Genomic DNA, 21,453 nt, shown 5'->3' on the forward strand with positions numbered 1-21,453 from the left:
TTTGTTGTGCTGACCCAGTTTGCTTGCAGAGGGGATATTTATTTCTCCCCAGCTTTGAAGGCCTGTACTTTTTTTAGCCATTGCATAAGGAATCTATCATCTGCAAGTAATTAAAATTAGACACTAGAAATGACATTGTGTTGCTAATGAGCAGATGTGTCTACTTATACCAGTGGAATAACAGCTGTACACATAAAAAACACTGCAGCCACCCTAAACCAACATTTGGTATTCTGCTACAGGCCTAGAACACCATTTGGAGATTAAAGGGAAAAAAAAAAAAGAATATCTCCCTGTAAAATGAAACAATTTTTATGTTTTGCCTTTACATTTTTGTAACTCGCTTCCCTTTATAATTTGAGTGAGATTTGTGAGTCTCAGATTAAAGCACCTTTGTCGTGTGTTTCAAACGTTACTAAGAGCCTTGATGGTCTCAGCATTATTACAAGGTGTAACAAAAACCAGTAGAAATACAAAATCTATTGTCACCAGGCATATTAAATATATTCAAAATAGAATTACCAGCCCCTCAGGGAGCCATTCTTGGTCCAATACTCCTCAATATTTTCATTAATGACTCGGAGGATACAGTGAAGAGGATGCTAATTAAATCAGTGGTACAGACATTGCTGGGAGGCTCTTGAAGGAAGCGAATAAAGCACAGCCCTGTGTTGATAAATTAACAAAAGCTATGGAAATCGATGTGCCAGGACACAATAAAGATAAATGTGAGGTGGTTCCTGCAGGGCTGGACACTCAAGAGTAGAACTGGGTTGTCTGATAGGAGTCTTTCTGTTGTCTTCTTCTAATTCCTGCTCTTTCCAATAAAACCCCAGTGGTCGGACAGTTGATTGATGCTGATTCATCCCACCAGCAACAAATTTAGTCCCCTGCCCAAAACCACCTCCAAAATACCTGTGGTCTGTGTTTTTTTTTTAAAGTAGCAAAGTCTTTGCCAGAGTTGTACTTTGGGAATGCAGCTTCATCTCTTTCCTGAACTGAAATCTTGTTTTGTTGCTCCCACTCTTTGTGTTTCTCCAGGAGTAAACAGGCATTAAAAATAAATTGGTGTTATTAGGCTGCTTTGCATCCCCAGGAATTTCAGCTGCCGTGCCCTAATTTGCACGTTAGACTCTTCTTATCCATATAAATTAGAATAGACTTTTCCTGACCTATATTTGCAGTTTAGGAGATGATGTTTTCCCAGCATCTTTCTTAATGAAGGGGATTATTAACCAGAGCAGTGGTTTGCTGAGGTGGGCTGAACACTTTGCATTTTGACATGAGTGCTGCTGAATCAATTCTGGCTCAAGGGCAAAAGTCCTTCTGGGCTCTGAATTCCTCGTTCAACTGCTTTTAGGTTCTTTATTTTACACCTGACAAGGATGTGTGGACCATTTCCCCAGAACTACTGAAAATTAAAACTCTGACACTGTGGGAAACATGAATCCACCTGAGGGAGGTGAGGTTTATACTGAATATAAGGAAGACTGAGATTATTTTTATATATATATAGATATAAAATAAAATAAAATATCATGTGGGTCCCTTCCAACTCAGAATATTCTGTGACTCTGTGATATAAGAATTAGGTGATCTTTAAAGGTCCTTTCCAACCCAAACCATTCCACGATGCCGTGGTTCTATCCATGAGGCCAACGGGAATGTGGTGGGAATAAAAGCATCTGAATTTTCATGTGTTTGTAGAATTAGGAGAGGGCAACCTTAGAAAGTCTTTTTCTGCAGAATTTTTTGATGGATTGTTCCTAATCCTTAGGCAAGGAAAACAATAGATGAAGTCAAAACAAAGGGATACCAAACATTGTTTTCTTCTTCATATAATAGTGAATTTACTGTACTTGGGTCTGGAAATGTGAGGCACTGAAGCGTGGCATCATTAATCATAGTTTATGGTGATTATTAGTAGGCTTTTAATCTTTGTTTTCGTGTATAATTAGGTACAAGAGGTCAAAGCTGACTCTCTTCTGAACAACAATATTTTCAATGAATGACTGTTTTTCTCTGCCTGCAATTTCCTTGTGCATATTTATAAGAGCACACTTGTCTGTGTTTTGAGAGAGCAGTGTCCCATGAGCTTATCTGCTGATAAAAGCAAATGACAACACTATTATTTTTATTATCACTAATTATTTTTATTACTATTGCAACAGCACCTGGTGGATCAGAGTGGGTTTGGATTCATAGTGCTGGCAAATGCCTAAATTGAGGCAAGTCACTAATGAACAGCAGATAAATGAAGAGAAAGGAGAAGGCACATGAAGAAAACAACAGCAAATCTGTCTGATTCCATAGCTGAGCCCGTGTGGTAAATGGTCTGAATCCCTGCATTTCTTAATTATATTTTTCCTCGTCATCAGTTGTTGTCCAGCTTTTGGTAACATCACAGCAAAGTTAAACCCTGAAGAAAATCAGCAATGAGGGCCCAATTCTGGTGCCCAAACAGAAGTGCCTTTGCCATATCAGATGCTTTTGGGTATCATTCCTGTTTTCCAGCAGTTAGAAAATGTGGAGGTCATTTCTGCCCTTTGTCATGTCCTCCAGTCTCTTCCACACATCCCTGCTGCATGCATTTTATTTGGGATTGCAGGCTCTCAGGATCTCCAGGCAGGCTTGTCTCCTCAGCACAGCCTGGAGGGATAAAGGCTGAGCTAAATCCACTTAAATTTAGATGTTTCCATAGACATGGAGGGGCTCAGCTCCCACAGGTGTGGGAAGAGCTGGTCAACACAGTTGACTCAAATGAGGCATCAATGTTTGGTCAGTTTTGGTTGCCTAAACCAAACCTCAGTTCCAGCTTCACCAATAAATATGGACACAAATTTAATTCCCTTCCCTTATTCATAGAATCATGGAATTATCTTGAGTTGGAAGGGACTTTAAAAACTAACTCATCCCACCCCTTGCCATGGGCAAGGACACCTTCCACTGTCCCAGGTTGCTCCAAGCCCTGTCCAGCCTGATCTTGGACACTTCCAGGGATGCAGGGGCAGCCACAGCTTCTCTGAGAAACCTGTGCCAGGGCCTCCTCATCCTCACAGCCAGGAATTCCTTCCAATATCCCACCTAACTCTGCCCTCTGGCACTGGGAAGCCATTCTCTGTGTCTTGTCTCTCCATGCCTTGTCCCAGGTCCCTCTCCAGCTCTCCTGGAGCCCCTTTAGGCCCTGGAAGGGGCTCTGAGCTCTCCCTGGATCCTTCTCTCCTCTCCAGGCTGGACATTCCCAGCTCTCCCAGCCTGGATCCAGAGGGGCTCCAGCCTCTGGAGCATCTTTGTGGCTTCCTCTGGAGTTTCACTAGCAGGTTGAGGTTCATCCAGCTCCCAGACAGATTTTTAAGAGAAAGCACCTCTGAAAAAGCCTAATTCCTATTTGTGGCAGAAAATGTCTGAAGTCCTGCCTAAACCAAATCATTTAACTTTTGATTAAAGTGAAGTCAAGTTTGATTAAAGCAAAAGTCCCCTACAATAAGTTTAGTGTCATTAAGAATGATTTATGTGCATAATTCACTGTTCTGTTCATCTGTTCTGTGCACTACTGGTAAATATGAATTTTCAATTAATAATTAGAAATGGAATCAAACTTTTGCCTGCCAGTGATACTTGAGTTAACACTTGAGCTTTGTTGCACTCATCCAAAACAAACCTATGAGGGGTTTTTTTCTGGGTTCAAGTTGATGATGTGCTTCCTTCAAAGGTCAAAGAGCATTCAAAAATGCATTTATGTATTGTTATAGCTGAGGGGATTAATAAATAATGAATATACAGGGAACTTTTCTTCTAAACCAAGTCTTCCTGGAGAATTTCTAGTATTTAAAAATATGTATAAAATATTTGAAGTGTTAGAGGAGCAGTATGGCTACTTGTATGTGGATCATGAAATGGTTTGGGTTGGAAAAGACCTCAAAGATCTACTAGTGCCAAAAGAGGACCAAAACCAGTGTTTCCTCCTTGACACAAAAAACCTGTGTATATTGAAAACTTTCTAAACCTTGTTGACAGTGTAGAACTTTTCTTTATTATGTACAAGCTCATTAATTCTTTTAAACCTCCTGAAGAAACTATTTTCTATTTAATTTATACTTCCTGCACCACGGCACCTTGAAAATCATCCAGAACTCTCAATGCACAGCACTGTAACGAAATTCTTTCCTATTAACATTTTTCTCCTTTAATCATGTGCCATAAAGAGTTTTACTTTCCCCTGGCAACTTTTAAGCTGTATGGATGTAATCATTAGAGTGAGTGATGACATCAAGCCAGGCTGACATGGTGCCATTGATTTTTACTAAATAATGATATGATGAGCTGGAAGAAGGAGTTTTATTAGTCTTAACTCAGCAAGGATTGATTGGGGAGAAGAAAATGACCAATCCGTATCTCAGGTTGCTGCAGGTATAAGAAAATAAGTGACAGCTGCAGAAAAGTCTATAAATCACAGGAAAAATTATGATAAAAATAAGAGCTATGAACTGCCCTTTAAAATTTCACTGGATGGCAGAGAAGAGTCGAAGAGACCTCAGCCATTTATCTCCATTATGCCTGAGATCCTCCGAGAATAGCAAAGTTGACGGATGATGCCATTACCTTTTTTTTATTATTTTTAAATGGAGGGAAGATAAGGAGTGGTGTATAAGTGTTACTTTCAAGTCATTAGAGGGTTGAGTCTTTGAAAGAATTCCTTGATTTAGCCAATAAAATAAAGTGTCTTTTGCTTTAGCTTTCTGTAGGTAATGTATTAAACATCGGCTTTTTGGAAACAAATCTGCTTGTTTGCAGTTTCTGAAGAAAAAGAAATAGTATTGGGAACTATTTTTTTTATTAATCAGAGAATCACAGAATGGTTTGGGTTGGAGGGGAACTTCAAGATCATCTCATTCCACCCCTTTCCCTTGAGCAGAGACACCTTCCACTATCCCTGGTTGCTCCAAGTCTTGTCCCACCTGGCCTTGGGCACTTCCAGGGATGGGGATTCCATATTCCAGTCCATATGCCTGTCATTCAAACCAAAGGAGAGCCAGCATTCATTGCTTTGATGCCAAAGAATGCGAAGAATACCAAAACGAAGTCATTCCTACTCAGGGGATCAGAAGGTACCAAAGTGTTGATAAGAAAGGGATTTTTAGAGCCATTCCTTTGCCTGTTATCTACACTTGGGCAAATATCAGCTTTCCCAGTAGCAACATGTTTATATTCCATGGCAGTCTCAACCTGGGAATTGTTCCTTTGACAGGATCTGGGAGCTCATCACAGCCCCCTCTTCTGTCCAGCCACCATCCTCTCACCACAACTTTCCATTTCATGTACATCAGAGGACATTTTATGTTCTCCAGAGTGGTCAGGGCTGAGCTCTGCTGACATATTTTGGTCAGCCAGAGGGGAATTCCTGAATATGATCCATGCCCAACATCTGAACACATTTGGAGCTCCAGATGCCCTCATCTACTCTGGTTCTTCAGAGACAAGAGCTTACAATGACAGCCCAGTGCTCACACAGGATCTCGGCTGTTGGATTTTGGACTTTTTCATACTTTGGCACCACACAACCATATCCAAACCCCACATATTTTTGTCTTTTGCCAGAGAGGTGCAAATTCTCTGCTTTTCTCTCTGTTCTAAAATCAGCCTCTCTATCAAAGCATCTCTTTGACAAGAGGATTTCTGGCTGTTCTCAGCACATCAGCCAATTTTCTTTGTTTCAGTCCTCACCAGTGAGTGCCGGGCTGTTAGCTCGGATGTCTATTTGTTCCTGTTCCTGCTGGATGTGTTCCAGATCATCTGGTCAGGGACACAGGATTTGCCTTTTACAGTCTCTCTCTTGCCCCACTGATATTACTAAAGTAGATCTGGATGAGAACAATTCCTTCATGGAAAGAATTGTCCAGCCCTGGCACAGCTGCCCAGGGCAAGGCTGGAGTCCCCATCCCTGGAGGGATTTAAAATCCATGTGGATGTGGCACTTGGGGACATGGGTCAGTGGTGGCCTTGGCAGTGCTGGGGGATGGTTGGACTCAGTGATCTCTGAGGCCTTTTCCACCCTCAGTGATTCTCTGATTCCTCTGGGTTAATAAATTTTCTTACCAACTTTAAGAAGGAACCTGTTTTTCATCTCAGCCCTGAACGAAAAGGAGGTTCAGGTCCTACTGAGAGATTTCCCTATTATCCCTGAGGAAAAGATTGATCTCCTGGAGCTACCCTAAAAACTATCCCTGAACTGGCAGGTTCTGCACATGGCAGGGGATGGGACTCAGTGATCTTTAGGGTCCCTTCCAACCCAAACTGCTTTATGATTCTGTGAAAATGTATTTCCTTGAAGTGAAGCCCTCAGAAATGGAATGTGGCTTTAGGTGCATTGTTCAAGAGATAAATGCTCTTTGTTGCTTGGATGTTGTCTTATTTCCCACCTGGATTTTGGATACTTTGGCTTTCAATTGCCCTTCCAAGTTAAACAACTTTAGCAAGGCTGAAGAGCCTCATTTCTTTTTTTTTGTGGGTTTTTTTTCCCCCTCTGGAAATGTATTTTTAGTTTAGAATCAGTTCTCCTCTTAACCTTCTCTTCAATAAATTAATTAAGCTGACTGGCTCCTTGATACTATGTCATGGGGCACATGCGGATATTAAATAATCTGATTTTTTCACTCAGAGCACTGTGCACATGAGCTCATACCAAACCTACACTCCTAAATTCATGTTGGAAACCAGCACCCTCTGTAGTGATCCTCCATTTAGAGAGATTTTTGTAATCTCCTCCCTAGTTGGTTGTTAAACAGTTTGTTAAGCAATAAATAGATTTGCAGAATGTTAATGCTTAAGCTCAAGCATCAATCAGCATTAACATATTCTGGCAAAATTAAAGCTTTCCTGGCCTGTCCTAATTTTATCCCAAACTGGCTTCACCAATGCTCCCTGCCACCCTGGATGAACTTCCAAAGGAAAGAGCAAAATATCATCTGGTGGCACTTGCCACTATTAAATATTGATGAAGAACATTGTTATTGTTTTTATTGTAATAATACATTTTAACAGCTAAAAAATAACCCAAATTATCAGAAAACTGCAGAAGATGTTTTGGAATTAGATTCTTTCATGTTGGTCATTGAATGGAATTTTCGTCCTTATACATAATTTAAAATATTTTTGTGTTCTGTTGTCCATAAATATTTCAGGCAGTTTTTGTTCATTTATTGTATTTCCCTTTAAATAATTTTTTTTGTTGTTGTTGCCCTGGGGAGTCCAAGAGGGATAAATCCATGATTTAATGAGGAGTAGTGAGCTGATGGCATCTTTTCCCTCCAGTACCACAGGCTCTTACTCCACCCTCTGTCCTTTGCCAGGGGGGTATCAGGACATCCATTTCCTTTTCCATTTCATCTCCATAATCCTGACAGTTGATGGGAATCCTCAGAGGGGCTTCTGCAGCCTGGTGGCAATCCTAACACCAATCCTGATGATTTCCAATTTGTCTTGGATTGCAGCTTTTTGGGACGACTCTGCTGGTGTGGGTGAACTTGGGGGGAGTGAAAAAGTTGGAGTTTCTTAAGCAAAGTCAAAATTAACACTTTTTAAGTTGTTAAGTTGGAGTTTCTTAAGCAAAGTCAAAATTAACATTTTATTCCAGCAAAGTGTAAAGTTGAGTTCTTGAACACAAAATTGGGAAGAAGGGAGGAAAGGCAGTGATAACAAAGCTGCCAATGCAGCTGCAGAAGTGCATGTCCAGAGAATTCTTGATGCTAAAGCTGCTCTGAGGCTGTTGTTTGACTTTGGGGGAATGATCCGCAGCAAAGCTGGCTGGAGAGAATGGGAATGGGAATGGGAATCAGCAGTGCCTTCCCAGGACTGCTGTGCCAAACCAGATCTGGGCTGGTCACCTGAGGGGACAGTTGTCACCTCTCTGCTTTGGCCCAGTATTTTGTAGCTTTGCAGGGAGAATCCATCCCATATTTTGCAGATTTGTACATGAACGACTTCATACATACAGTCTTTTGAAGGGGTTACACATATCAGCAGAAATATCAAAAAATCCTGGTGCCAAAATTGCCCATCCAGCCTGGTCTTGAACTCTTTCAGGGATGGGAGTCCACAAGCTCTCTGGGCAACCTGTTCCAAAAATACCTATTTTTCTCCAAAAGTATTTTGTACCTTTCTCCCATTAAGTTGTATTCCCACAGCACCAGAAAGATTTTAAGCACTTGATAAAATCAGCTTTTTTTGGTGACCATTTGCTTGGTTCAAAATCAGGTTTTTTAAAGAATGCCATGATTACAGTGACTGCAGGTTAATTATTTAAGGTTTGACATCTGTATTTGACTATTGTGTGATGGAACAAAACTGTGAAATGCTCTTATTTCATTTTCATAACATTTAAAAGGTGATATCAGCATTGAATCCTTTTAGGGCTCTTTAACCAAAGACTTGGACTCCCTGAAACTCCCTGCTGAGTGTGCATGTCAGAAACTGTGCTAATCCAGCTGTTTGTATCATCCTGAATTTAGTGAGAAGTGTCCCATGGCAGGGGGTGGGAATGAGATGAACGTTAAGGTCTCTCCCAACCCATCCCATGCTGGGATTCTGTGGAATGGGGAGGTTTTGGACTTCTCCCAGCCCCCCAGGGAGGAAGGGAAGCTGATCCCCCTGCGTTGTGTCCCCCCAGGGATGCGGCAGGGGAACGACGTCGGCACTCAGTATCGCTCGGCCATCTACACCTTTTCCCAGGAACAGATGGAAGCTGCCCTGAGATCCAAGGAAGAATATCAGAAGGTAACACTGGGCAGGGGGTGGAATGGCTTCACCTGTGAGCACAAGGTCACAGATGTCACCAGTTAACACAAAATCACTCCCTGTGCATTGCACTCTCCGTGCTGCTGTTGCAGCTCCTCAGTCCAGTGCCCAACTTGCATCATAGTTGCTTTAAATTCCAACTTTTAGGGATTTTTTTTCTCTGTGTGAGTCATTTTATAATCATGCAGAGAGAAAAATAGTTCCTTGTGCAGAGATATATTGAGTCTCTTCTAGAGATTTATTTAATGTGGGTTCACCAGAACAGAAATCTGTGATCTTAAAGCTATTCAAGCTTCTCTGGACCCCAAACTCTGAAAGGTGAACCCAAAATCCCAGATCCAAGAGTTCCTGAACATTGCTGATCGATAACTGAGCTGGGTAACTCAGGATCACCCACCTGATGCTTATGACATGCTCCTATCAAGCCTTTCCATAAATGCCTTGGCTGAGGTGTGACAGCCTGTGACTTACTGAGAGTATTTGTTGTGACACAAGGATTTGTGTGAGAGAACATCGACCAATTCCCTTTCTTACACAGAATTTTTCCATGTTTTCTGGGGAAGATGGATTCTGTCTCTTCCCTGCCACGTTGTTATTTAAGTAAAGGCAGAGGGATTAGAATCTTGCAGGGTTGTTGCACTGTGGTGCTGCCCAGTGCTCTGCAAAATCCAGATTCTGCAGCAGAAAAATATTAAATTATTCAAATTTATATGAGAAAAACCCCACTCATCTAGGACATCAGGGCAGTAAACTTAAGTAGTACCAAAAGACAATCAGTGTTCATTATGTTTAATTATACAGTCACCTCACTGGTATTATGTTAAAGAACCAGGAGTTTTGGTGTGTATTTGATGTGAAAAATAAAAAGCTCCTTTTACATCAGCCAGAAGGTCTCAAAAGGCAGCAGGTTGTTTTTTTACCAGTGTGGGTATGACTGGGTGAGCTCCAAGGACTGGTTCCTACTTACAATTGGAATTATTTTGAGTGCAAAGAGGTGCTCAGGACTGCAGGTAAGTGATTTCCAGATTTGATAACTGTGTGTAAATGAAGTGCTCTATGACTTATGTTTGTTTCTGATGGAGGTAAGTCACTCTTGCAGATGTTTATCTGGTGGTTTTGGAAGACATTCATCATTCAAAACTTCTTTTTACTCATTATTTACCTCAGATCCACTGCTTTTCCAAATTACTTTTAAACCTTTCTTTTAGCATCTGCTGACCAACATCACCCTGCAAATCTTACAGCTTTAATTTGCTTTCCCAACTCTATTATCCTCTGCTGTTATTTGTCATTAAATAAATACTGACATGAGAGCAAAATTGCCGTGTGTGAGATTGCAATATGATATTACAGAAATTTCCATCATCAAATAGATTTCCTTAATGGCACCATTTAAAATTTACCTACTTTGAAAAGTGTGTGTAATTAGTACATTTATATAATTAGGCACAACTGTAAGTGAGCACATGTAGAGTTTGTTTTTGCACTGAAGTGGGGAAGGAAGGATCGGTGTTGCCAGCTAAGGAAACCCAGCAAATATGCACTGAAATTCCTCAGGGATGTGTGTTTCCCATGTATTATTAACAACAATATCTCCAATATTATCTACTGGGGTATTGCAGGAGCAGTGGAATGGTTGTGTGGGAAACACACTGAGCAAACAATTTGTTCAGGAATCCCTTTTCATATTAAATGCTGTGCGTTCCATTATTTTAATGTAAATGTAATACAGCCACTTTCCTTATTATTGCAGCAATTTAAAATAAATATCAAGCTTTTTCTGGCAGTGACACATGCCAGATAATCATGGATAAAAATGTGGGAATGGCACAATTTTTTCCGTGATAAGCAGTATTGCCTACAGCTAGGGAGGAAGGACTAACAAATATTAAAATGACTGCAGTGTGCATGGGTGACTCCAGCGTTTTTTGGCACTGCAGAGGAAGAAATATAAAATCAAAATGTCATTTATTTTTTTGTTCACTGAATAATTGTGCATGTGCTCTTAGATGTGGTTTGAGCTGAGGGCCTGAAAGAGCCCTAAAAATGAACTTCAACCAGAAAATGATGGGTTTGCTAGATGAGGTTTGGGTTTTTTTCCTAACTGGCTCCTGGTGTCCAGGGAAGGGAACAGAGCTGGGGAAGGGGCTGGAGCATCAGGAGCAGCTGAAGGAGCTGGGAAAGAGGCTCAGCCTGGAGAAAAGGAGGCTCAGGAAGGACCTTCTGGCTCTGCACAGCTCCCTGACAGGAGGGGACAGCCACAGGTGTCGGGCTCTGCTCCCAGGGAACAGGGACAGGACAAGGGGAAATGGCCTCAGGCTGTGCCAAGTAGGGGTCTAGACTGGATATTAGGGAAAAATTATTGACAGAAAGGGTGATCAAGCATTGGAATGAGTTTCCCAGGTCAGTGGTTGGTTCTGCATCCCTGGAGGGATTTAAAAACCCTGTGGATGTGGCGGGTGGGGACATGGATCAGTGGTGGCCTTGGAAGTGCTGAGGGATGCTTGGAATCAATGATCTTAGAGGAATTTTCCAATCTCAGTGATGCTGCGATTCAATTTTAAGTGGCAATAATCAGATTTATTACCAGGCTGTGAGTGAGACCCTCGGTGTACCCTGAGCCCAGGTATCCTGCAAGGTCACATCTGTTTTGAGTTGTGGAACTTGTTGCTGAATTCTGCAGCTGCTTTGAGAGCTGAGAAGTGGCAGTAGAGCACAGAATTCACATCGAGCCGTGGGGCTGGAGCTGCTGAGGGAGCTGAGTGCAGGAGTCAGAGTCAGCTCCTGGTGACAGACTGTAATACAATAGTGCTGCTGCTAAACAGTGACACAATGGAACTGTAATCAGAAAAACATCAAATGAGAGCCAGGCCTTGGTGAAATCGCAGTGAATGAGCAGCTTTGCCTGAAGCTGAGGTTTTTTAATACAGGTGAACCTGAGGTTACTCAATTTTCAAGACAGTTGCTCAGCTGGGTTTAGTTTTCAAATGAATTATCAAGGCAATTGTAATCCAGAGAATGAAATCAGGGTGGGAAGAAGTTTATATTCATTATTTTTGTTTCAGGATCAGACCTTGCAGTTATTTTGTCAAGCACTAGCACTGGGTTGTAAGGCTTCAAGAATACAGAGTGCTTCCCCTTCATGGAATCACAGAATGGTTTGGGTGGGAGGGGACCTTAAAGATCATCCATGAGCCATAAGCAGGGACAACTTCCACTGTTCCAGGTTACTCCAAGCCCTGTCCAACCTGGCCTTGGACACTTCCAGGGATAGAGGGGCAGTCACAGCTTCTCTGGGCAACCTGTGCCAAGGTCTCCCCATCCTGACAGGGAACAATTCCTTCCCAATATCCCACCTAACCCTGCCCTCTGGCCCTGGGAAGCCATTCCCTGTGTCCTGTCCCTCCATGCCTTGTCCCAAGTCCCTCTCCAGCTCTCCTGGAGACCCCTTTAGGGAAGGGGCTCTGAGATCTCCCTGGATCCCTCTCTCCTCTCCAGGTGAGCACCCCCAGCTCTCCCAGCCTGGCTCCAGAGCAGAGGTTTTGGGTGGATGCATTCCATGGAATAAGGAACACAATGAATTAGCAGAAGATGCAGCAATCCCTGCAGCACAGCACTTCAGCAGACACTGGGAAGCTCCCATCAGCTTTCTGTGATATGATGTGGGAACAAACCAGCAAAACCCTCAGGTGCAAAAATAAGACCTTTACATTCGGTATTAAGGAAAGAGATTGAAAAGCTGGAGTTTCCTAAAGCATTCCAAAAGCAATGAGCTTTGGAGCACCAACCCTGCAAGGATGTGAAGTGGTCAGGATTGTACTTGTCAAAGCTGGAGGCAGGGCTGTTTACAGACTCTAGGATCTGCAGTTCTGAGTGGGTAATTCCATGAAGGAATGCCTGGCAGTGGGAATTCACAACCTTCATCTGTGTTTTATCTGACATGCTGTGTGAATTCAGAACAGGCTTTGCCTGGGAGATGGTTTTTCATGTGATTTTTGGCTGGGAGAAGTTAAATAGCTCTTTTAAAATGAGATTGTTTTTATTAAAGCAATACAATAGTCAATAAAAAAAATAACACCTGCTTACTCCTCTTCAAATTATGTCTAATTCAGAGCTTTATGTGTCAAATTATCTCTGCTTCACTCTGCTGTGAATGGCAACGACTTGATTCCTGATTGATGGTGGTGGCTCTTGTGGAGACAAGCAAAGCTGATCTGATAAGCCGAGCCATTCTTTGGGTTGTAATCACTTTTCTGTGCTGCAGAGATACCTTTTGTATGTTCATCCCTCTTGGAGAAAGCTGCATTTGGCTAGGGATGAGGAGGTTTTGTGTGAGCACTTGTGAACTCTTTTCATGTTACTGTAACTGCAGAAAATTTGACTTTGCCACTCTGATAAAATTCAGGCACCTCACATTGGGGAAATCTCTCAAAATGAATCCTAATCCATTTCTTGAAGACAGTGGCAGCAAGATAAAAGCATAATGGCATGAACTTAGGATGAACTTGTGAATGTATCTACCTGGACTTCAGCAAAGCCTTTGACAGCATCTCCCATGGCTTATTCCTGGAAAATCCAGCAGCTCATAGCCTGGGCACGTTCCCTCTGGGCTGGGTTAAGAACTGGTGATGGCTGGGCTCAGGGAGTGCTGGGGAATGATGCTGCACTTGGGGACAACAGCCTCCTGCAGCTCCAGGCTGGGGCAGAGGGGCTGGAAAGGGCCCTGGGGGTGCTGCTGACATGAGCCAGGCGTGCCCAGGTGGGCAAGAGGCCAAAGGCACCTGGGCTGTGCCAGCTCTGGGGTGGCAGCAGGACCAGGGCAGTGCCCATCCCCTGTGCTGGCACTGCTGGGGCACCTCCAGTGCTGGGGACACTTCTGGGACAAGAAGGACATTGAGGGCTGGAGCATCTCCAGAGAAGGAAACAGAGCTGGGGAAAGAGCTGGAGCACCAGGAGGGGCTGAGGGAGCTGGGAAAGGGGCTCAGCCTGGGGAAAAGGAGGCTCAGGGGGGACCTTCTGGCTCTGCACAACTCCCTGACAGGAGGGGACAGCCAGGGGGGTTTGGGCTCTGCTCCCAGGGAACAGAGACAGGATGAGAGGGAACAGCCTCAAGCTGTGCCAGGGGAGGTTTAGTTTGGACATCAGGAGGAATTTCTTCATGGAAAAGGTGATTAGATGTTGGAAGGGGCTTCCCAGGGAGGTGTTGGATTCCTTAAAGCCCATTTCATTCCATCCCCTGCCATGGGCAGGGACACCTCCCACAATCCTAGGTTGCTCCAAGCCCTGTCCAGCCTGGCCTTGGACACTTCCAGGGATGGGCATTCCCTGAGGCAGAGAAGTGCCACCATCCCATGCTGAGTGCATCTTGCTACTATTCCTGTTCCCCAGGAATGCAGCACATGGTGCTTGTCTTTATTAATGCTGAGAAAGGCAAGATTTTTATTTTTTTTTATTATTTATTGCTTTCAATTTTGCATTTATTGTCTTCACTTGATAAAGGCCAGGCATTTCGTTTGGCCCTTTGACTGTTGCAAATACATCTGATCTTGTATTTGGATTTAGAACCAGGAAGAGCAGGATGGAACCAGACTTTGTATTTTGCAATCATTTTTTCATGGGAGGTCATGGGGGTCACTGAAGGAGCCGTTTGCTTTATTGCACTGGGAATGTGAAGTTTATATTGGACATTTAAACTAATGCTAGAAATTGCCCTGTAATAAACTAATGTAAATATCAAATGGATTTGACTTCAAGAGTGGGTTGTAAATAAAACATTTCCTGCTTTGTGTGGCTCACCCTGTTCAGCCTGCCATTAATGTAAAAATATGCTGGATTTGTGTAGACATCCTATTTTCATGTCCTTAGGCAGATAAATTCTCAGTCTCCAGGGCAGATCCTCATGTTGCTTCAGAAAATGAAGATTTTAAAGGGCTGAACTGTTGTTTGAGGGGTCCTACCCTGTGTGACCTGGCCTCCAGCTGGGCAAAACTCTCTTGTGTCATCCCAGTGCCAAGGAGAAGTAGTGGAATGGGCACTGATGCCAACACAGAGGTTAAATCCCTTCCCACCAGCCTGGAAACGTGCTCTAACATAGTTCAGTGGTTTCTGGGATCCTTCTGAAGAGCTTCTAGTCCAGGCTTTTGAATTTCTTGATTCAAAGCATTCTCAAAGTGTCATGTGCACATTAAATGTCAGGTGCATAAATGTGATGATGACCTTAATAATGGTGGTTTAAGTGAACACGGGATTTACAGGGAACAGGGTGGAATTCCTTCTCTTCAGGAAGCTCTCAAGGAGTTTAGTTTAACTGAGAGATTAGTTAGGGGGAGCACAGGATAAAATAGAAAAAGGTCAAAGTAAAAGGAACACGATGGTTATTAGCTGGTGCTGTTCTTGTTCTCTTTGGGTTAAACATAGCCCTTAAAACTGACCAAAGGAAAAAATTTCCAGGAAATAAACCTGAGGAATCATCTACAGATGTGTTCAGTCTCATCAGGTGTGAAAATGTTGTGTCTTAATTCTGCTCTGCCCTTTGGATCCATCCATGTCCAGGTGAGGATAAGATTTGAAGTGGGGATCTCTGCATGGACTGAGAGGGGGGGAGAGATTGGCCTGGTTTGAGGTTCCCATACATATGAAAAAATTCATGCAAAAGCCTTTTTAAAAGTGACATTTCTAATGAGCATGGGAGCATTACTTCTGCTCTCCAAACAGTTTGTTTATCCCTAGTGCTGAGCTGTGGGATCCAAGAACACTCCTCAAACCTCATTTTCTCAGGGGCACAAGTGTGCCTGAGCCAGGATTCAAATGAATGCTCATAGAACACTTTCCCACTGTTTACCCAACTCTGAAATACAGAGCAAAAATGTATCTGAGCATGATGACACTTCAGGAAGTTCTGAGTTCCACAAAGCTCTCATGTGGAAATGGCAGATACTCAACATTTATAAAATATCCTGCTCAGGCCTCTGGATATGGACAGAGGAGGGTCCACTTAAACACTCAGGTCCCCATGATTTGATAACCAGATGGTTGATAGCCAATTGTGTTGACAGTTCATGTCTGCTGAAGTTGTTTTCCAGCTGATGTTACGGTTTGCTTAAATAAGTCTCAGGATTCCCTCAGAGGACCCAGTGCAGATCATCTATAAGCTGCAAATCCAGAGCAGCACCATTAGAATCCATGGAATTACTTTGGATTTCCAGTAATGCAATTGAGATAAAAATATGGCCCCGGAGCTTTGTTCCTCTCAGTATTTCTGTTGCCCAAAGAACTGTCATAGGATTGTGTGTTTTATTTTCTGTATGAAGCGTACATCAAAGAGAACTTTCACCTTTGTGGAAAATACTTCCTGGAAGGAGAAATCAGAGGATGCTTTAGCCAGCAACATTGTCATGTCTGCTTTGATTTCGATCTTTTTCCATCAAGTGTTTTTTCTCCTTTATTAACTTCCACAGATCCCTTGTAGACTGATCTTTCCTTTTGTTTTATCATGGAATCACAGAATCCCAGAACATTTTGGGTTGGAAGGGATCTTAAGGCTCATCCAGTTCCACCCCCTGCCATGGGCAGGGACACCTTCCACTATCCCAGGCTGCTCCAAGCCCTGTCCAGCCTGACCTTGGACACTTCCAGGGATCCAGGGGCAGCCACAGCCTCTCTGGGCACCCTGTGCCAGGGCCCCACCACCCTCACAGGGGAGAATCATCTGTCATTAGATGTTGTCCCTCATCCTTTTCTTCCACATTTTCCCCAGTCCCCAGATTTTCCACTTTTTTCCCCTCAGGACTGTTTTTCTTAAAAAAAACTTCCCTCTTTTTTATCCTTACAGCCAAAGACAAACTTGTATTTTTTCCAGCTGACACTTATTAGGTGCCATTTACTCACTGGGCCTGAAAATGAATCCAACTACCCAACATAAAATGGACAAAATATATTTCGTCTTCCTGCTGCCTGGAGCATCCCAAGATACCTTCTAGGGCAGGGCCATGGAGTTATGTGCAGGAAGAGTCATCAAAGACTGAGAAATCACTTTCAGTGAATCCCTGCTTCAAGCCCCAGCATTAAATCCAGTTTTTAATCCTGACCTTTCCCTGAGCGAGCAGCCTCCTATGGATTTTTGGGGTTAATGTATTTCCATTGTGGCTTCTCCTTTCTCCTGTGCTTTGGTTATTTTTAGTTGGCTCGGTTAAACCAGGTCTCTTTCAAGTTTTAAAGGAGTTGTATTTAAGGTGTTCACAGAAGAAAAAACTCTTTTACACATCAAGACCCTTTGTGAGGTGGTGGAGAAGGGCAGGAGGAAGAGCTGTATCCAGACAGTGGGTGACGGTGGAATTTTGGATTTTTTCAGGGAAGCCATGGAGGCAATTTGAGATTTAACTCCATTCCAATGATCTCAGTGGTCCAGGGCAGTGACTCTGACCTTCACGTGATCTCCCAGTTGTACCAGCACTAATTTTAAAATTAATTTTCTAAGTCTTGATCACTGCACTTCACAACAATCCTGGTGAAAATCCATCTTAATCCAGTTATCGTTCCCTATATCAATACCTTTTTTGCACTTCTTTTTTTAATGAAAATAAGTTTATCATACTTAATCAAACACAAAATGTTCACTGCATTGGATCTGCAAATTTTCCTGTGTCAGCTGAACTTGTAATAGCATCAAAGACAGATGTTTGGTTTATATTTGACCTGTTTTCTACAAAAACATTGATTTGCACTAATTATATTCCCTATCATTTGAATGTTATTTCTTTTGGGGGGGGGTGTGTTTTTTTTGGTTTGTTTGGTTGGTTTTGTTTGGTTTTGGTTTTTTTGTTTTTAGCCATGTACAAATTGGCCCAGTGTTGTTTGTGTTTCTTATTTTCCCTTTTGAGGTGCTCAGGGAACTGGTGCTCATTCCCTCTTCTAAAATTTTCAATATTAATAATCTACTGACAATGTGAAACCCACATTTTCCTTAAAAAGCTAAAAATTAGACAAATTTGGCTTTATTGGCCAGTGCTTCACACTGAAGGACACCCAAACGTAAAGGTTTATGCACTCCTTAAAGATATTTTCTAGATAATCTAGATTTTGTTAATATGGAAAACATAATAATTAAATTTGTATATTTATTTATTAAATATTTAATATATACGGTTGTATTTATCACAAATGGTTGAGTGGCTGTCCTAGAAATTTAGAAAAATCAGTTTTCTCCAGCAATGACAACTTTCAGCCCAAACCGTGACGTTTTGTGGAGATTAAAACACCCAGAGAAAAATTATGGAAAAAAAAAAAAAAAGAACTGGAAAACTGCAGTGAGGGATTGTAGCATCGCTCCCCCTTCTCCACGCACACTTACACAAATGTGCACTTTTAACATCATCATAGTTTTATTTTCTGTAATATTTTTTATTTTTATCTCAATCAGCTAATTATATCCTGGGTGCTGATTTTTCATCCAGCTCTTCTTGCCGTTATATGTATGTGGCTGCTACTTTATGTGCCAGCAATCCTAGGAAATATATTTCCCCATTATCCCGTGATCTATTATCATTGGAAAAACCTTCAGTGCGAAATTAGGGGGTTTTCCGGGGCTGGAGAAATCCTGATTTCCTTCATTGCCCTCTAGTGGGCTCGAGCTCCTCTGCAAGGGCAGGGAACGAGGAGCTTTCCCCTTCTCTTTGTGCCACACAAACCATCAGGTTTTCTGTAATTTCAGTTATTTGTCCATATTTGTGTGATTCCTGGGGCGTCATTTCATGGGTCAGATACAGCAGAATTATCCTGCTGGGGTTTGTAAGTTATGACCAAAAGAGGATTCTGTGCTTCGCGTGTTTTGCTGTGGGAAGCAGGAGATGGGCATTTCCTGAATGAACATTCCCCAAGTGAGTTTTGGGAAGGACAGCCATAGATGTTGGGCAGACATTGAAAAATTTACAATCTGGAGAGGTAGATATCAGGTTTTTATAATTTTCTGCTGCTGTAGCTGTGTCGAATTGTGAATTCATCCCCCACTCCAGCTGAAGGAGGGCTTGGCAATTGTTCCATCCCATTTATTTGTGTTTTATCATAGAATCCTGGAATGGTTTGGGTTGGAAGGGACCTTAAGGATCATGAGCAGGGACACCTCCCAGGTGTTCCAAGTTGCCCCAAGCCCTGTCCACCCTGGTCTTGGACTTCCAGGGATCCAGGGGCAGCCACAGCTTCTCTGGGCACCCTCTGCCAGGGCCTCCCCACCCTCACAGCCAGGAATTCCTTCCCTGTATCCCACCCAGCCCTGCCCTCTGGCAGTGGAAAGCCATTCCCCTTGTCCTGTCCCTCCATCCCTTGAGGCAAAGAGATTAATTTTGAACAGCAAGATCAAAGGAAATCAAGCACAACTCCAGACTGGTTGTTATTATTTTTTGAGTTAGCAAACAATGTACGAATGTATAGTATATCATAATGTATTATGGCTTGCTGCTCTTATAAAGTGACTTTTTGATGTAAAATCCCTGTTTAATATATATTGGCTCCATACAAAGTTGTATTTCTGCACTGTCCTGAAAAGAGAGGAAGGGAAAAAGCTCTAAAGGGCATTTTGGAAATGACAGCATAATTCTGTCTCAGATACGTGGGATAGGTCAGGCATTCGTTTACATCCTGAGGAAATCATGGTGTTCAGTAGAGAGCAGAGCACAAGGGACTCAAGCACCGGTGCACGAGGCAAAAGCAGGGTTGTTTAGAATCATGAAATCATGGGATTGTTTAGGTTGGAAAAGCCCTCAGAGATCATCAAGTCCAACCATCTCAGCACCGTCAAGGCCACCACTGACCTGTGTCCCCAAGTGCCACATCCACATGGATTTTAAATCCCTCCAGGAATGGGGACTCTCACCACTGCCCTAGGCAGCTGTGCCAGGGCTGGGCAACCTTTTTGGGAAAGAAATTATTCCTAATATCCAATCTAACCCCCCCTGGTGCATCTTGAAGCCATTTCCTGTTGTCCTGTGTGATGCATTCAGCATCCACAAACGATGGCTCTGTGTCCACTGATGTGATGGGAATCACAGTTGCTGCCTTCCAGTGGATTGGAATCTCCCTGGTTTTCCAGAAAGCTGGGAAATGATGGAATGTGGCTCAGGGAGTGTTTCTGGCAGCTCCCTCAGCGTCTTTGGGTGGATCCCATCCCACCCCATGGGCTTGTCTTAGGGGTGTAGCAGGTTGATGACAGCCTTGGATTATGGGGTTCATTCTGCTCCCTGTTTCTCTCTGGAGAACAACTGATCTGACTGTTAAAGACAGAGGCAAAGAAGGCATTAAGTACCCCCACCTGCTCCTCATCCTTTGCTGCTCCATTCCCCCTGCATCCAGCAAAAGGTGGAGATTTGTACGTCCGTGTTTGCAGATGTGCATTGAGAGCGGCCAGGAAAAAAAATCCTGCAGCTTTGCACTTTAGTTCAGGAATGACTCACTCCCTCTGGTGGGAACATTTCATTCTGAATGTGTGATGCTGCTTTCCCTCCTTCTCCTCCTCCTTTACCTCCTCCTCCTGCATCCACCCCCCTCCCCACATTCCCATTCCTGCTGCTCCTGCAGAGCAGCACTTTGGTTTCTATGGTAGCTGCTGAAGCCACTGGACCCATGGACTGGGAGGGAGAGGAGGAAAAAAAAGCTCAAAGTGGCCAAATTCAAGTGCAGGATGACCATTGTCCCTTGGTCAGAGGGCTGGGATGTTTTGGGAGAGGGGCTCCCATGGGTGCCAGCTGCCAGGACATTCCAGGGTAATTTCCTTCCTTCTCCTGGGAAAAGAACCTGCAGGCCAGCAGTGAAGTGAAGGGTGTGAAGAGCAGCAGATTTTGGGTTTGTTTGAACTTCATGTTTCCTATTGTCTTGTTCAGGTCTCCAGTTTGCAGCGAACCCTCCTTGGCTTCTGCCTTTCAGATGATGAAAATGCAGATGCCAGACCTAAGATATGGTAATTAAGTGTCTATTTATAACAAAGTTTGTCATTAGAATTACCATGTCATTTTTTAAACAAGGGAGAATAATGCCAGTTCACAATCCACACCTGTAGCTGTGGTGGTTTTGGGTTTTTTTTTATAATTAATTATTTTAAATGCAGTTCTTCTTTGATTTGTTCTGGTTCTGAATTCATTAGGAAGCCGGAATTAGCGTCCTGCCACATTGTCTGGGGCTTCTTCACTCCTCCATCCCCTCAGGTACAAACACCAGGATTCTGAGCCAGGATTCTCAACTCCAGCTAAAAGGGAGTTAACTAAAATACGGAGCCCACTTCTTAATTTTTAAACATTCTTTGTAGACTGGAATCAGAATAAGGATTTTAGCAACAATTCCTTCATGGGAAGTGTTGTCCAGCCCTGGCACAGCTGCCCAGGGCAGTGGTGGGAGTTCCCATTCTCACAGGGATTTAAAAGCCTTGTGAATGTGGCACTTGGGGACATGGATCAGTGGTGGCCTTGGCAGTGCTGGGAATGGTTGGACTCAGTGATCTCCAAGGGCTTTTCCAACCTTAATGATTCTCTGATTCCATAATGTCATTATGCCACACCACTGCAAAGATAAATCTATTTTAGAGCAGTTTTTTCATGGGAGACAAAGCCAGCAGGAGCTGAGATCCACAAATTAATATGAACTTGGTAAATCATGAAATCATGGAGTGGTTTGGGT

General features: G+C 43.0%; 1 protein-coding gene across 2 annotated transcripts in view; it reads left to right on the top strand.

The window, feature by feature from the left end:
- Positions 1–21,453, top strand: part of MSRA (methionine sulfoxide reductase A) — a 231,757-nt gene that overhangs the window by 143,149 nt on the left and 67,155 nt on the right. For both annotated transcript variants that reach the window (XM_038130774.1, XM_038130775.1), the window contains exon 5: positions 8,666–8,772. In XM_038130774.1, the coding sequence (XP_037986702.1) occupies positions 8,666–8,772 (107 nt within the window). The remainder of the gene's footprint in view (positions 1–8,665; positions 8,773–21,453) is intronic.

Source organism: Motacilla alba, chromosome 3 (assembly GCF_015832195.1).
Source record: "Motacilla alba alba isolate MOTALB_02 chromosome 3, Motacilla_alba_V1.0_pri, whole genome shotgun sequence".
NCBI classification, from domain to species: domain Eukaryota; kingdom Metazoa; phylum Chordata; class Aves; order Passeriformes; family Motacillidae; genus Motacilla; species Motacilla alba.